At 36.4% G+C, this 18849-nt stretch overlaps 1 protein-coding gene across 4 annotated transcripts in view; it reads right to left on the reverse strand.

Moving 5' to 3' along the window:
- Positions 1-18849, reverse strand: part of LOC134793585 (protein qui-1) — a 203275-nt gene that overhangs the window by 92278 nt on the left and 92148 nt on the right. For 2 of the 4 annotated variants that reach the window (XM_063765199.1, XM_063765197.1), the window contains exons 2-3: positions 4632-4783; positions 3605-3684 (exon numbers count right to left, since the gene is read on the reverse strand). In XM_063765199.1, the coding sequence (XP_063621269.1) occupies positions 3605-3684; positions 4632-4743 (192 nt within the window). In that variant the 5' untranslated portion in view covers positions 4744-4783. Of the gene's footprint in view, positions 1-3604; positions 3685-4518; positions 4583-4631; positions 4796-18849 lie in introns of those variants that run through there. The other 2 variants (XM_063765198.1, XM_063765201.1) reach the window with 2 other exon arrangements.

Raw genomic sequence — 18849 nt, forward strand, 5'->3', positions numbered from 1 at the left:
CGCTTGTCCGGTTTTTAATTTCATTAAGTACTCATCAAAATTCGAATTTACTAATAAATCTTTTTCAATATTAATTGCCGAACTAAAAATCCCGGAACTGACGATTCAGAATACCGATGTCGTCAGAATAAGGACGTAGACGTGCTGCGCGGGAATGGTGCGGTGCGCCGCGCGGGGCGCCCGCCTGCCCGTTCTACCACTCGTCTGCTTCACCCCCTTGAAAACGTAAAACTCGAGTATAAGAGCGCCTTAAATATTCTATACACTTTTTCGCTAGGATCAATATTCTTCTCCTTCAACCTAGCGTTTTAGCTAAGCGTCCGGTCTTCCGGTGAGTAGATTTTAAGTAGATTACTTATGTATCAGAACATTTTTTGGTACAGGCCACCGTTTACGAGTTATTTACAAAAAATATTAACAATTGATCATATTTAACTTTTTACCTTAAATATTTTTTTAAATACTGATCCTAGCGAAAAAGTGTATAGAATATTTAATGTAGACAATTTTACGCAGATTACTTATGTATCAGAACATTTTTGCTACAGGTCACCGTTTACGAGTTATTTATAAAAAACTACAAAGAGACCTTTAAACCCGATGACTGATAAGTTCATCAGCGTCACATAACATAAATTGACCTCCGCATTGGATAGACAGGAACATTGAATGTTCCAGTAATCAAAGAAACTTAATTGCTAAATTGGAAATCAAAATAACTAAAATGGGCCAGAATCCCCAATTTTAAACTACTACGTTTTGTGCTCATCGATGTTAGTGTCGTAAGCGCCATCGACAATAAGGTCCCTTTTCATAGATAATACCACATATATTGTTATCTTCAAGTAATTCCTTGTTTTTATGAAAGTAGTAGGTACTTAGTGTTTGTAGCCCATAAGCTACATTATCGTAAAAGGGTCAAAGTTTAGTACGGTAGGTATATGTTTTTAACGTAATTAATATCTTGTCCTAGGATGTCTTGTAAACGTCGTTTGCAAGATACCGACATTGCTGCGGCATTCTGTGATGATGATGCGAGTGAAGATGGGTTAGAATTTGATGACGATAGTATTGCCGACCCTGATTTTGATCCTGAGATGGAGGGGTTGACTGAGGAGATGGTTGATGAGTTTGGCGATGCTTCTTCTGACGGGGAGTTTGATAATCATGTGGACACATTGATTAGAACCTTACAAAATGACGAAATTACCACTTCGACTCAGGTAAAACCAATAGAATCGACTTCAAGCGATTGTAATCTTCCAGCTTCAAGGTCCCAAGGAAAGAAGCCAAAAAAGCTGAACTTACGGTGGAAAAAGAAGAACCTGGAGTTAAACGCACTTCAGATAGCATTCAAAGGTCAAGACACTTAGTCCTGATACTTTAGAACTCGATACACCCGTGCAGTTCTTTCTGAAGTTGTTCCAACCAGAGTTAATTCAAATGATTGTTGAACAGACCAACCTCTATGTGGTACAGAAGGATCCAAGTAATACCTTTCGTGTAAATGACCTAGATATACGACAGTTCATCGGCATAGTATTCCTGATGTCCCTGATTAAACTACCCAGGGTTACCAGTTACTGGGCACCTATACTCGGCACAGAACTAATTCAACGTACAATGGCCTTGAACAAGTTCGAAAAAATAAGACAGTTGCTGCATTTCAATGACAATAGCAAAGCAGTTCCCAGAAGCGATCCAAGTCACGATAGAATCTTTAAATTTCGTCCGGTTGTTGATACCTTCATACAAACAAATCACCTTGGAGAAGCAGCTTTGTGTAGATGAGCAAAGGACAGGATTTTGAATATTTTTGATATGCTTGTTACTCAATGTTGCCTACGAGCAACGCTCCCTTTTTTTTGATTTTTGTCGCGAAATAAAAAAAAATTAAAAAAATGAGAAATTAAGTTTTTTATTTCAACTAGTTCTATCCAAATTTGCTTGAAAAATTAAAATTGATGTTCTTGAGTGACAGAGGGTTAACGTGCATAGTAATATTATATGATAATGTTATAATTATGTTAGTAACGTGTGTGCAACATTACTTATTAACTGCATTTAGCTAGCATGTAAAGGCTGGTAGGTATTAAAATAATAACACCGCGAGCTTATAAATATAATGTAAGTAATAGGTTAACTAAATCAAAAATAACAACGAGTAGCTACACAGTACTGCCTGTGCCTTAATCCCGTGATACGTCTGATGTTATAAGCCGAACAAAACGATGTCCTCGGGTCCCGAATATACAACAACAACACGCACGCGATGCGTACATTCTCAGAGATCTCGTGATCCCTAATCTGCGTATTGACACGCAGCAAAAGGCAATTTTTAGCCATTTTACATACATAAATCAAATACGTTTGATAGTACGTGTTCGTAATATGACGAACAATACAGAACACACAATACATGAGCCGACCCCAATTAGAAATGGGACAAGGCCGGAAGATGAAGAAGAAGGATTTTAGTCATTTTAGTCAGTCGACGCATCGCATTATTACCTAGGTATATATTATATTTGTACTAGAGGTGAAGGCACTAAAACTATTTAAATTAGGTGTGTATAATAACCCGCTTGCTCGGGTATTAATATTAGCAAAAGCGGTTAAACAAAAACTTGCCCACTTGTAGAACAAATAATTATTTTCTTTCTGAGCGATTACTTGTAGTTTCGAAAACATTCATTTTATCAAAAAATACATTTTGAAAGACCTATCCAACGACACCCCACATCTTTGGTTAAAGCGAAAGGATAATTCATCACCACTTTACATATAGGGGAGGTACATTTTTTTTGTTTTTTTTTTATATCACTTTGTCGGCATGATTGATTTATCCAGGCTAAATTTCAGCTTTCTAGAACTAACCAGACGATCACGGAGCAAAACCCCGGACGGACAGACCGACGGACATGGCGAAACTATAAGGGTTTTCTAAGTTGACTACAGAACCCTATAAAAGATACATACCTTCATGTAAGTACTTTGCAAGAACTCTGAAATTGAGTTCAAAAGTTTCGCATTATATTTTAACAATCCTTGGTGTGTACAAGCACTTGTGTCATAATAAGTTTGCAGAAGACACCCGCAACCAAAGTTCTTTATATGTATAAGTAAACCTCTGGAGGTCGCAACTTATTCGGGCTTAGTTGATGTCTAAATAAATACTGTAGTTGAAGTTGAATAGAACTCGAGTTTGCTAAAATGTGGAAGCAGCCTTATAAATTTATGTAACACTTCTGTTCTTGTGCCCAACCTTTTTCTGACTAACTTTCAGCCGAATATTACCATGCTTAACACGATCCGCAAACTTTAGACATGTACTACTAATGTTAGTTTTAACTTTTGACTTATAAATCACTGACTAAATAAAGGAAGGGATTTTTCAAGGGATGTTCAGAAACGTACAATAGGATACCTGTAATATCTTTCAATCTCAATGCGTTGTATTTATATATGTTGCGCGTACTGCGCTGCACTTGCATGTTGTTTGAAGTTCAACTGGTTATTTTGACTTTTTGAATTTTCATGTACTCGTAATATAATTACAGTTGCGCGACGTAAAACAAACCATTAGTAATCAAATTCTAAGTACCTCGATGTACCGATCGTCGTATGTTGCTTGCAGTTCCGGCCCCACCATCTCCAGGATCTGACGTCTCTCTTCGCGAAAGTCTGTAAAAGAAACAAAATGTGAGAAATATTACTAGGTTACGGCAGTCAAACAAATCTTCCACTATTATACTCCACCATGTATAAATAACAACTGTAAAAAGATGCCCGAGAACTTATGCAATTGCTTGCCTACCATGTTTTCGCGCTATAAATTCCAAGTTCAAAGTAACTTTGTCTTTGTCACGGCTGGTACAATTGTAGTATTATTTATTACCCTTAATGTTACCAAACAATTTAATAAATTATGTTATCAGGCCATTAAAGATAATAGTGTAATGATCATATCAGAAATCAATCGATATAAATTGTTATGATGGGGCAAACAATAATGTTTATGACTTAAGTGCTTAGTAATAAATAATACTAACAACAGAGGAGATAATATTGAATGAAAAGGAATAATTTTCCCGTACCCTTACCATGAGTTTACCGCTATTTGAGCTATCAAAGGCGCTAGCTTGCGTAATTTTACTAGCAGTAGCTTGAGTGTGGTGTACCTACCTACTTAATACTCCAGTCTAGAGGTAAATAAAGGCAACGAATTTCTTGTACGTATTAGTAACGCCAGAGGCCCTGCGGCGGTGACCAGGCCCCACGCTACTGTACTGTACTATTGTAGACACGGACAACATAATATATGTATATTGCCACTTATATATGTGCAGTTGTAGCCTTATATTAGCGTTACCCTATAGAGAGTGTACCTACTGTACCATTGCAGACAGAGGCAAGTATGCGACGTATATCTTGCAGGCGCGCGGGCCGGGCCACTTGTCGCAGTTCTGCCTGTGAGCAGCTGTAGCAAGGCTCCGCGCTATAGAATGTGTACTGTACCATTGCAGACACACGCGACGTATATCTCACAGGCGCGCGGGCCGGGCCACTTGTCGCAGTTCTGCCTGTGAGCAGCTGTAGCAAGGCTCCGTGCTATAGAATGTGTACTGTACCATTGTAGACAGACGCGACGTATATCTTGCAGGCGCGCGGGCCGGGCCACTTCTCGCAGTTCTGCGTGTGGCCCTGCAGCGCCTGCAACACGGCCGGCTCCGGCGCGCTCATCGCGACGCTCTACCCGCCGCTTGAGACGACCCACCGCATTCTGTTGACAACACTTCAGTTTAATGTCCTGTTTTGCAATCCGAAGTAAATGTAGAGCATGAAAATGGGTATTGTGAAAACGTGTGCCTTTATTTGGGAATTCTATTCTATAAACTACTTATCCCGTATTTATACATTGATCTGGAGTGTATTTTTAACTAAGCACAGCTAAACTAGTGGCTCTGTGAGCTGTAGACCTCGCGAGCAGAGCTTGAAATAACATGGTGCTAAGAGCTTTAAATATGTATAGTAAATTAAAGAAAAACAATACGAAATTTATGTGTAAAAAAATACAAAAAGTTATAATATCCCAGCATACAATTACTGGGGATCGAACCCAGACCCTCTGTGCAAACAGAAAAAGCGAACGTTTACAAACTGAGCCAAATAGTTCTTAGATGGGTTGACGAAATTTAGCTACTCCTTCTCAAATTAAAATTAGTTAAAATTAAATATCTAAATACCGCCTAAACCAGCGATAATTTTTTTCTGCATTTTTTGCTATTAACTCTGTAAACATGTTTCAAAAAGAAAAAAGTCTTATGATATCGATACGACTATTTGTTTAGGCGCCAGGTATCACGACTCCGCCATGTTTAAAAATTTCCAAAAACCGGATTGACAAAAAAAATTTATTTAGTCGTAAAATTCGGTCACAAAATTTCACGAGAATCGGTTAAGGCGTGCTTTTCCCGTACGAGCTAAGCGAACCAGTTTTTTGAATCCATCGGAAATATAAGAAACAATGTTTTAAAATTGTGAAAAAAATATATCTTATACTTAAGGATCTGGCAGATATGTTTTGGATCTCAAAAACATGATTAGATAAACTTTGCTCGATAGAAAAAAAAATCCAAAGTTACGCCTTTTTTTAACAATAAATCAATCTCAGAGCTACAATACAAACTTTTTAGACTTGTTTTTTACATAAATGTATAGGTAATAAGATAATCTAGATGATTTGGATCACTTTGTCTCGGTAACATCATTAAAATAATTTCTATGTTTCAATACCTACTAAATCCGCAACCGCCATCACTCGCGAACGCACTTACGCCCTCTTCAGTCGCGCGGCAGCGCTTGTAGAGGACGGACCTGCGTCAGTGTGTTCCGCGCGGACACGTGATTTTACCATTTACAAACAATGGGAAACAAAGCATATGAAACGTAAGAAAAAGTCACTAAGTGCTATAAAAACACACTTTCTGATAACAGAAGCATCTAATACTTTACGAGGTGCTTGAAAGCGCCTAGCTTTCCTACATCAACAGTTAAAATATTTCAGTATTTTCACTAGGTCAGCAACCAATTTCAATATAGGTAAATAATATTATATTCCTAGATAATATAATTGTGAGTATGTAAGTATGATATATTTACAGTATTTCACCTTTACTGATCCGATCTGCAAAATTATTATATTCCTTCGTGCTCTTTGACTCCTTTGAAAATCAGAAATTATTTATTTGGATTGATACAGTATGGGGATGTTACAATATATGTATAGTGTTACGCTTTTAGTATGAGGGTGCCGAAGGCGCCCGGCTTTGGATCGCATGCAACGCGCCACGCCCGTCAAGCGTGCAAATTCATCATCATAATCATAAATTTAAAATGTCAAATTGAAATAATTGAAAAAAATTACCCTATGCCTATGCATATCGCAATACAATTATTTAAGAACTAAATACATATCACTAATTTTAATATTTGACCACGGTCGACATGAATTAAATATAATCGAGAGTTCAAGGTGCCTACAGGCAGTTCATCTTGCGCTTGGTTGTATTAGTCTTGTTCGAGAAACTGAACACGGTAAAAATAGAGATAATACTCCTAAAAATACGTGTGATACCTCATTAGATTAGTCATAATGCCTAGAAAAATGCATTCGAAGCGTGTAGTAGCACACACAAAATATCAAAAGTTATAAGCAAAAAAAGGGGGAAAAAGTAGAGATCTTTAATTTCCCCAATATCTCAAAAAGTATTCATATTACGGTGCGAGATGGGTGGGGGGTGCTCGACCAAATGTCATAGAGGGCCCCAAGACAAAACAAACTGCATTTAAAAATGTTCAAAATGGCCGACTTTATTTTTTTCAAGTTGGTCCGAGCGCGCTGAGATTTGGCATGGCGAAAGATAGAGGCCTCTAGATTCCTATGAAAAAAAATTTTTTGGAAAAAATCTAAGATGGCGGAAATAATGGTCATTTTAGTTTTGTATGGCAACTTTTAAACGGTGCGAGATGGGTGGGGGGTGCTCGACCAAATGTCATAGAGGGCCCCAAGACAAAACAAACTGCATTTAAAAAATTTCAAACAGGCCGACTTTTTTTTTTAATTTTTTTCAAGTTGGTCCGAGTGCGCTGAGATTTGACATGCGGCGTGCTTGGGGGCCCAAGGTTACCATGTGACAAAAATATTTTTGGAAAAATCCAAAATGGCGGCGGACACGGGCCAAATTCAAATTTCCAAGTAGGTTAGGCGAGCCCGAAGGGCGAACTTCAGGCTGGGAGGCCGAAGGCCGACCCCGCGGAGGGCCGTCAGGCCCGGAGCTTTATCTCAAATGTCCAAGCATGCTCCACCCCCAGTAATTTTGGGCGAGGCCGAAGGCCGAGCTGCGGGAATGACGAACAAAGCAAAATCCTATACAAAAAGTGTGTTAAGCGAGCCCGAAGGGCGAGCTTCAGGCAGGGAGGCCAAAGGCCGACCCCAGTGGATGGCCGAAGGCCCGGAGCCTCCACCCCGACTCCCAAAACGCGAGGCCGAAGGCCGAGCTGCGTGAATGCAGTTCCACCAAACGTCCTACAAAGTCAACTTTCTTGATAAGCGGAGCCGGCGGGCCGAAGGCCCGACGGCGAAGCGTCAAGGCTCGCGAAGGCCGAAGGCCGAGCTCCGCGTTGGGCCGAAGGCCCGAAGCGTCACACGTGAGGAGGAAGTTGGAGCTGAAACACAACCCAATAGGAAAAGTTACGATTTCCCAAGCACGCGAGGCCGAAGGCCGAGCTGCGGGAATGAAGTTCTCGCATGCGGATCTTTTCTTTCTATCAAAAGTACAACTTTATTTATTTCTCCCTTTGGAAAACAAACTACTACACAACAATAACAACAGCAGGAATGGACTGCTACCAACAATGTGGGTTAGGTTAGGTTAGAACTGCGACCCTCACAGGAACAGACTGCTACCAGAAAAGTGGGTTAGGTTAGGTTAGAAATGCGACGCTCACAGAAATGGACTGCTACCAGAAAAGTGGGTTAGGTTAGGTTAGAACTGTGACCCTCACATAACCAGACTGCTACCGAGCTACAGGAATGAAGTGCTCGCACGCGGATCTGTTTGTCCGAGCAAAAGTACAACTTTGTTTCTTTTTCCCTTTGGAAAACAAGCTACTACGCAATTACAACAGCACAAACAACAGCAACAACAACACGTCAACAACAGCACCAACAGCAAACAACACGCGTACCGCGGGGCCCTCGGGCCCCGCGCACAGGGCAAAATCTAGTTAATATTATTAAAGAGGAGGATATTTCCAATACAACATTATATACTTGCAGGACTGTATCTCCATTATTTATACTTTTTATTCAACGCTGAACACAGTCCTCCACGCCTCATTTTCGGCGTGAAAAAGCGATTACGTAACATTAAATATAATTTTAAAGGTATTAAATATTCATTAAAATTAAAAAAAAAATGGTGTATTTAAAACATGTCAACAAATGTACTACTTGTAGAAATTTATCTTAAAGTTATTTAGGCAATTGTTAATTAACAAAATTTTCTCAAACTTCCTTCTTTATTGAAAACGAAAAAAAAATTATAAATAACTATCGTAAAATTTTGTCGCTCTTCTCATATAAATGCTTAATAAGATCACATTATAAAAAAATTAATACGTTTTAAGACGCTATTTTGGGTTTTACACATTATTACGCGATCAAGATCATAAAAAAAAACATTTAGTAAACTTTACTAAATCAGATTATTTGTGAAGGGTGCGGAATACGGGGTGTGATTACAGGGAGTTCAAAATAAGGCGGGTATAAGACAATTTTTTATATATTTTGTGTTATTCAGTCAGTTACGTGGTCTTTCACTATCGGCCTCATCTGAGAATTCAAAGTCGCTCAACGAGCTATGGAGAGGGCTATGCTCGGAGTTTCTCTGCGTGATCAAATCAGAAATGAGGAGATCCGTAGACGAACTAAAGTCACCGACATATACTGTGTGCATATTTATTTGCGTTATTTGACATCTGTCACTCACAACAGCAATACAACGTAAAATGTCTCGCACATCGAAATCACAAAGGAAAACAATTGCACTACGAACGTTTACGTTCTACGTCTTTTTTTTTAATTTTAGGGCTAGCCGGACACCACCTTTATGAATCGGTAGTCGTCTAAGTAAATCGATATGAATTTTTCATTTTTCTTTTAATAAAAATAAGGAAAAGGTGGATAATCAACTGTAAATATGGATATATTTATCGTCACCTAACAGACAACAAATTTGACACAGAAATAACATAAATAAACTTTAAAATAGATCCCCAGTTAGTTTAGATTTTGACGATGGGTGCGACCTACCCGGTCGGTATATTAAATGCCTTGCGCGAAAACCATATAATTCTAGCTTTATTTAAATCGCAAATAAAAATTCATTATACGTCACAATTCGATACCTCAGTTTACGTGCCATCCAATCGTAATCGCTTGCTGTGACTATCGATTTGGGTTAGTTACATCTCTATACAGGATGTCCAGTAATGGACAACCTTCTAACCATCGACAGGGCAGCTTAGGCTGGTCCAGAAAATGCACTTATAGGTCTAGTAAAAGTTTCGTGGTTTTCGAGATAATCGGACTTTTGTCTTTTTTACTAGTTAGCACCATACTTCACTTTAAACACCATCTAGGCCATATCTTTATTTGTAGAAATGTAAATAGCATGTGTGATACCATTTTAGAATCAGTATTAGATAAACTATTTTTAAGAAAGTTGGCCACTCTGTTCTCCATACATTTTTTTTTACCACAAGCGACCAGACTATATATATATATGGGCAGGCCACATTGCGTGCAGAGAAGATGGCCGATGGTGTCGAAAAGTGCTCGAGTGGAGACCACGGACTAGCAAGCGCAGCGTAGGACGTCCACCCACAAGATGGACAGACGACTTTGTTAAGGCCGTCGGAAGACGCTGGATGCGGGTCGCTTCCGACCGGAATGGAGGTCCAAGGGGAAGGCCTATGTTCAGCAGTGGACGTCTTATGGCTGAGATGATGATGATGAGTCAGTTACAACTTAATTAAAAAAAATATTATATAATGTACTTAATAAAATGTAGGTACCATCGGTGCGCGAGTTTGACTCGCACTTGATAGAATTATTTTCTTGAAAACATTGTTTCGTTAAAATTGTGTGATCATTAAAGTAGGTATAAAGTCGATAGGTATTGTAAACAATAATTTATTAAGTTAGGCAACAAAAGTATTGGAAATTGTGATAATGAGACCCACCAAAAACATTTTCATGTAAAATGTTGCCAAGACGAAACCATAAGGCTTGCACTGACAAAAAGTTATCAGAAATTTACTTTGAAACTGTTTTTTTTTTGTTTTTAGAGCTTATAAATAAGTACTACAGATCAGTAACAACGTTTTAATTTCACGGCAGCGTTATTAAGTTAAAGGAATCTGAAACGTTCTTTACTGATCAATAATAAGTACACATGTCTATATAAAAATAATAATTCTACATGAAATGATCAGAAATACGTAATGCAAAAAATACATACGTACATATACAATAAAAACTCTAAAACGTGCCCATTTCCCGGTCTAGTTAAAATACTGCCATCATAAGATCATTATACTGTGACCCGTCTGCTATGTTTACCGTGCGCGGCGCGCGCTCACGATCTCGGCGAGCGGGTCGCGGGACGCGCGGGCGGGGCTTCACGGTTTGCCGCGCACCTCACCCCCTCAGATTCGTTGATGAGTCGAATCATATCGCCTTAAGAATTGCGACCTGTAGAGGAGAACATCCGGACATACGAAAGCAAAATGCCCGAGTCAAAACGTAGACCTTCGCTTCGCTTCGGTCAATAATTATTAAGAAGGCACAGGTACCTATATATTTTTTGTATTAATATGTACTTCGAAAGTCGGCGTAAATTGAGTGTGAGTACCAATATGCGAATTTTTGTATAAGTTGTAAACTTAAATCAATAGTGATAATCAAAGTGGCCAAATTACTATATCGGAACACATCCTTTATGTATATAGTAACAAAGGTATATTACGATATATTTGGCCTATCTATTTGATGCTGAATGTACATTCAGATCAAAGATAACCGCTCTAAAAAATATCTTTTATCTGTCCTATTTATTGGGAACGAAATCGTAACTTATTACTGCGACGGGTCTGTTTATGTAGCAAATAGAATCCCGAGTAGGGGAAATATTCTCAGAAAATAATGCGTCCAGACCAAAGAATATAATACTCACTAGTCCAGACGCATGAATTCAATTATACTAAAGAAACTTTGATGGGACCGAACCTTCTTACTTAGTATGTATCTATAGTAATAACAGTTTTACTTCACTTTAAAGGGATTATTATATCTATCCTTCTTCAGAACGCTTTCTGTTGAGAAAAACAGAGAAAGGTATATGTTGTATCCCTATATCTCTTACCAGCAAAGCAGATGTGTGAAAGGATAGATATAATGATCTTTTTTTAACATATTAAGTACACTTTAAATAGAATTCCATAAGTACATTTTCCCTTAACGCGTTTGTTGAATGTTCGAGTCGAATAAGCCAATGACGACGGAATATAAAACGTAATATTTCAGTTAGTTCCACGGAATCTATTACCGAAATTCGCTTCGGCTTTCCATCACAGAAGGGTCCTTTATGCTTCAAGTGTAATAAGGTCCTTTTTATCTGAACTTCCTACACAAATTCCGATAGAAAGGTCCTTATTGCAGATGAAGCATAAGCCCATCCATCCATCTCTGATGGAAAGATACAAATCATGTATAATTAACTAAAATAATTCCGCAGACCCACCCGTTTTCACTAAATAGGTAATTATAAAAAAATAACTAATGTACTAATACTAAAACGGAGCCTAAACCCGAAATAAAGCCATTTGCCATTGCTACAGTTCTTGCTATTGTTGCCCAAACATCCTTAATTAGCCATTGTGAATCATAAATGGGATTAAGTGGGTATGAATTGGACTAAGTTTTAGACTAAAAGCTCACATTAACTAATAAGATTCTCGGCACTATGATTTTCACTAAATTCCTGTGAGTTCCTATAATTGGCTTCCTGTATCATCTACTACAATTTCATAGCTGTTGGATCTCCAAATGAATAGAATAAAATAAAATAAAATAAATTATCATTCCACCAAAATGTCCCTTTCCTAAAGTAGTGGGCCGTAATTTCAGGTTTTAGGTTAGGTTTCGTTCATGTCGTCTCGGATATGGGTGAATATGGTATCGATGCATTCAGTGTAATGCCCTGAACACAAATATATGAGATGACAAGCGCGAAAGTGGTGGGGGTAGTTGCTGTAGCGTCATAAAGTCTGCAGTACAAACTTTTTTTTTAGTTTCTTTTAAACGTACCATGTGGGGTACCAAATGAAAGGGCTTTGTGAGTAGATCACCAATATATAACATACTGTAACATTTTCAATACTTGGTCTAACAAATTATTAGAAAACGTTCAAAAATTTCACAATCCACAGTTGACTTTCAAGTGCTCTAAATTGAAAATGGCTGAATGGATTAGTCTAAAATACATACCAAATTACTGTGAATATTCTCTATAAAAAATAATTAACCAGATATATCAAAAAATAAGAAAAGTACATCAAGTTGAAAAAGTATAATTATCTGTTACATTAAACTGCAACTATTATTAAAACAAACAAAAAACCCGACTGTTTACATATATTTTTGAAATGGTCTTTTCACTAGCTTTCATTTGGTACCCATATTGCTATAGTAAGAAAAAAAAACACAATACCCCCCCTCCATTTTTTATTTAGCCGGCGCCATTTTTGACATATGAGGTGTGGTTGAATTCGTCAGAATTGTGGTAGTGACATAGGCTACATACATTTTGAGAATGGCGCCCGCTAATATAAAAATGGAGGGTGGGGATTGTTTTTTTTTCCTTACTATAGGAATATGGATACCAAATGAAAGCTAGTAAAAATACCATTTCAAAAATATATGTCAAACTGTCGGGTCTTTTGTTTGTTTTAATAATAGTTGCAGTTTAATGTAACAGAAAATTATACTTTTTTCAACTTGATGTACTTTTCTTATTTTTTGATATACCTGTTTAATTATTTTTTAACATTATATAGAAGATATTCACAGTCACTTGGTATGTATTTTGGACGAATCCATTCAGCTATTTTCAATTTAGAGCAGTTAGAAGTCAACTGTGGATTGTGAAATTTTTGAATGTTTTCTAATAATTAGTTAAACCAAGTATTGTTAATATTATAGTATGTTATATATTTGTAATCTACTCATACTCATGGTATGTTTAAAAGAAAATAAAAATAAAGTTTGTACTGCCGATTTTATGACGTCACAGCAACTACCCCCACCACTTTCGCGCTTGTCATCTCATATATTTGTATTCAGGGCATTACACTGAATGCGTCGATACCATATTCATCCATATCCGAGACGACATGAGCGAAAATCGATTTCTAGAAGACTTTTCTTTCGTTGGCCGGGCCACTAAAGCTGAAAATCCTAAGATTTTTGGTCTATTGATATTTCATGAGTGAAGATATAAAAATGACAAGAAAGACTTGCTGGAATATATACTCTTACAATAAAAAGTTAGCAATACAATAGTAATTATATGATAAATGAGATGTATTAACGTCTTAATATATAACTTGATCACGTCGATATTTCATAATCTCTCATGCGACAATTGTGTCGAGAACCTTTCAGATTATCATCGTTTACCAATAAATCACGCGTAGCTGCTTATTCCGAACAACGTAATAACTTTGCTTTGATGCATTAGTTCCCGTCGAAGTCTGAAAGATCGCCTCATTTGAATTCAGTTTATTTTTCAAAGTTTCAGAACTTCGTAACTTATTACATTTAGTAGTTTGTAGTTGAAACTTTCATTCAATGCATAATAAATGTAGCCACATTTTTCGCTGAAATAGATAGGTTAAAGTTTTTCTATAAGGTAAGTATCGTCGATTTGGGAAAAAATATATTGAAATTGTATACTTTCTATAAGGTAAGTCTTACTCTTAAGTGTAATATAAAAAAAAGTTATTTTCAGCAAGAACATCTCTTACATCTTCGTCATAATAAACATTCGGCCCAATTCGAGCTTTAAGATACCTATGTCAATTAATAGATCTAGAAACGATATGGATTAGATATGTCAGTGTCAAATGTGACGTTTCTTCAAACAAATACGTCACTTTTGACACTGACACATCTAATCCATATCGTATTTAGATCTATTAATTGACGTATCTTAAATGTTAGCTAGTTTGTTAGTGCACGACACCTTGCACTTTGTGACTATGCGCTGAAACTTGGCACAGTTGATTCTTAGCTGGTCATGAGCAGATACAGACCGGGAGACCTCGAGAGCCACGTCTCATTTAGTGGGGGGGAAGGGGGGAAGTTCGACGCCGCCGCGCTTCACTTGGAGCAACATTTCTCTAAAACTGTACCTATTAGGGCATGTGATATATCATTTTCGGATAACTTAAGGATGAGGAATTTTTTTTTGGAACCAAAACAATGCACTTTCTAACAAAAAAAAACATAAAGTAGAAAAGACAAAAAAACTTATCTTGGATTTTTTCATAATTACCAATTTCTTTTTTAAGTGTAGTAGGAATCTGAAAATAAAAAATATAGTTGTAAAGCTACAGTTATTACGTTTAAGAAAATATATAGTTTATTATACAAAACTGTTGTTACATGGGAGATAAAAAATAATATTAAGCGTGGGCCAGAGTGATCTCAATACAAAATATTATGAATGTGGGAAAGTTACTTATAATTTGTTCTACAATCGTTTATTTTTTTAGTTTTTCGTACGAGTTAAAACGGTAGCCCACAGCAAAAAAATATCTTTTACGTAAATAATCTGTTTCAGATTTCTTATAAAATAAGTGCTACTTTTTTTCGCTAAGATCAATATTAAAAAAAATATTGAAGGGAGAAAATAAATACTAAGGTCCTCTTTTTTAGTCATTCGTAAATAGCTCGTAAAGGATGGCCAATAGCAAAAAATATTTTAACACATGAATAATTAGCATAAAACCTACAAAAAAGGTTATTCAAACTTTTTCGCTAGGATCAATATTTAAAAAGGGGACCTTAGAATTTATTTTCTCTCTTTAATATCGTTTTCGACCTTTCGACCTACGTACTAGGTACTAGGGCAAGTTATGTTAAGGGCTTGTAAAAATAATTTACAAATTTTAAAGGTAAATATTAAAACAATCTACAAATGATCTGCAAATTCTCCTTAGATTTCACCAAACAACTGTAAAGTTTGTTAGAACGGCCTAACGTTCGCGCAACAATACATAAATGAAAACAAATTGAATTCACTCACAAATGTAGGAAAGGGACTGGCGGGCAGCTGGTGCCCGGTACCCGGCTACGTTTCTAACTCTACGATACGGCCGAAACTAAAAATCATGTCCATTTATGTAAATCACATGCGGGTCCAGCCTGCTGCACTGATTTTAGCATAACATTTACCATTCATTGCTATATATAATCTAGCGAATTGATTTGTTATACCTAATCTTTGGTAACAATAACAACAAAAACACATTTTTATGAAATACGAATACCTATAAAATAAAATACAGGTGTTTAAAAATTATTTTCTTAATATCTCCAAATATACCGCTGGTAAACCAAAGAGACTGATTTACAAAACTGGCTAAATAAGTTTTTACCTAATGTTTTATTCATGATTTTTAATGTCTGGTTTGTTTGTGTTTTTTTTAACTATGTAGCTATTTTAAGTATCTGTTGCCAGCTGTATGTATGTTGTATGTAAGTATCTGTGTAAGCACAATTCCATCAACTGTTTATAAAAACCATAATACTATAAGTTTAATTATCCTTTAGATTGTGCATTTCATTATCAATTAATACTATTTTCTATTAAGAGTCTTCCTAATCTTGTTTTCGTGGAGAAATGCAATTCTCAATTGAAATTATGAGTCTATACCCCAAGAAACAAAGTTTCTTGGCACAAGTTCTTTAAGTATTGGCCTAAGACACTTTGGTTCAATTCAAAAAATACAATACATAAAACAAAACCCTATAAATGTTGCCTTTCACCCGGGTTAAAACACTCTACTTTTCATTTCGCATACGAGGAAAGTAAAATGCATGTGTTTTTTTTAAATAAATTTTTATAGTAGGTATTTTTGAGAGTAGGTACTTTCAATTAACAATTTGGCCAAAAGTATCGTTATTTATGGAACGGGGAGTCAAATATCAGAATGGAAATTGTATAACAAATCCATTTATACCCAAATTTCAATTGCTTATTGTAAAAAGAAAAAATCGTACTTGGAATTGGAACCTAAACTTCTCTAGTGCACAAACGTATCATTTCCTGCACACCTTTTACAACAACAATGACCCTCTTTCATAGCATGAGAAATGAAACGGATACTTCTTGTTTTCTTTGCATTAGCATTTTTCTCTTGATAATTTAATCAATTTGCAACATTAGTAGAAGTATCGTCATAAATTCATGATCATAAATGCATAAATATCAAAATATAAAAGGACATACATTTTTAGAAGATTTCCCCGCGCGACGTTGCCATATGGTTTAAAGGGCAACATGCTCGCAACGTTTGGATGTCAATAAGTCGACAATGAAAAATTATATTTCAAATCAATTCAAACTTGATATTTTTTGACAGTACGAGGGTTGCACTGAAAATGTCGGGAATAGAGAAAACTGTCGCATCTAGACGGTCAATCTTTATTTTAATACATACTTAAACTCAAACTGACCACGCATATAAATTTTCTTTTGAAAGTAATCATTCTGTAATGCACACGGCTCATAATCCCAAAGTCCTTTTTGTATGGCGATTTTGGGGCCTTAGTGGTTTTGTATGAAATTCGTGGAGTAGCCAACGGAATTGAAGTTTTTTTACATATATATATATATATATAAAAGATTTTTTTACTGTTGTCATATGAATATTTAGGAATGTCGAAATCTGCCGATATGCAACTTTTTTGGCAGTCTTTTTAATTAACAGCACAAATGCGATTTTAATTTTTGACGTCGCTTTGGAATGACATGCTTCTTTAAGATCACCCATGGGATAAAATGAAAGTGACTTTCATATTTAATTTTAACTGCAAACGAGCGTACGATGAACTCTAGTTCATAAAAAAATAACAGAAGCCCATTGTAACTTTTATTTGTTCGCTGAGGGCATATTGAAAACCGTTTAAAAATATGATCCGAAAAATCACTTGGCCAAAAATTCAAATAATGTTCGACATACAATTTTCAAATTGCCAGTAATTCTTAAATACAAATGACAACCAAATGGAATATACCTTAAAAGTTTTATAAAGAGTTACATTTTTATAAATTATATGCCTGTTTCTATTATGTTATTTCTAAGTGTCCCATTCCCGAATCTTTCAGTGCGACCCTCGTAATGGGTTACTTATAAGAAGGCATTTTTCGCCCGGGTCTACTATGGTCAAATGGTCTAGTGGCTTTTAGCTATTGAGTATAAGTCTAATAAGTTGAACAGCATGACTGAGTTCAAAACACGAACCAATACTCATTTATTTTTGTATTTATTTATTTTATTTCATTTTTTGGCTTTTTATGACCTTATTTTTTTATCACACGATTATTGACGGCGTTTTACACAAAAATAAAACGCCAATTAAATATAGTTGGTCAAGCAGATCTTGTCAGTAGAAAAAGGCGGCAAATTTGAAAAATGTAGGCGCGAAGGGATATCGTCTCATAGAAAATTTGAATTTCGCGCCTTTTTCTACTGACAAGATTTGCTTGACCGTCTATAACTTACCCTATTCGGAACCTAAGTATACATATTTGAGAATGGCAACACTGTAGATGATCGTTATCGTCCTTTTCTAGCATATACGTCCCTCTCACTCCCACTGCCATCACCACCGCAGTTGCACAGTCTATTATTTTTTACCAGCAATTTATTCAATCATTGTCTCCAAATTATATTTATACCAGGCAGGATTTAAACTTTAGGTTCCGAATAGGGTAAGTTATTTAATTGGCGTTTTATTTTTGTGTAAAACGCCGTCATTAAACAACTGTACCGCTATTCGGAACCTAAGTATATATATTTGAGACGTGTTTGTTATCGCCTGGTGGTGTGGCAAGCCAATGTGATAACTTTATAATAGTTTAATGTTTACCTTATTTGGTTTTTAAAACACATTAGTATTTAACTCTAACAAAATTTTGGTGGTAACTACTGGGAATAAAAATTCCCAGTAGTTACCACTAAACCGAGTTGGTGGCAACTACTGGGAATTTTTATTCCCAGTAGTTACCAGTGGTAAAAGGTGGGAAAAAAATCCCAGTAGTTACCAATGGTAACAACTTGGTGGTAACTAGTGGGAATAACCCCAGATCGTGTACTCCCAGCTGGGGCTGTGATACCGGCCTCCTGTAATAAAGATTTTACCCAATTTGCAATTACTGTTCTAGATGCATTTTTAGGCGGACCCCGTACTGTGAGAAAGAGATTGCTACTGTCGCATACATCTCTTCTTTCTTTTGACATTTTAATAAGGGTCTTAACCCAAAACACTGGGACAATTGACTGATCTTCTAGATTAGACTTAAGTTTCCAGCCTGACTGTCTATGATTATGACTATCTGTTTTAGAACCAAAAACAGGCCAGAATACAATTTCATTATCTGTAATTTGACATAAATTTGGGTCAATGGACAAGAGAGTAAGATCATGTACTCTGCG

Source organism: Cydia splendana, chromosome 9 (genome assembly GCF_910591565.1).
Source record: "Cydia splendana chromosome 9, ilCydSple1.2, whole genome shotgun sequence".
In the NCBI taxonomy this organism is placed as follows: Eukaryota; Metazoa; Arthropoda; class Insecta; order Lepidoptera; family Tortricidae; genus Cydia; species Cydia splendana.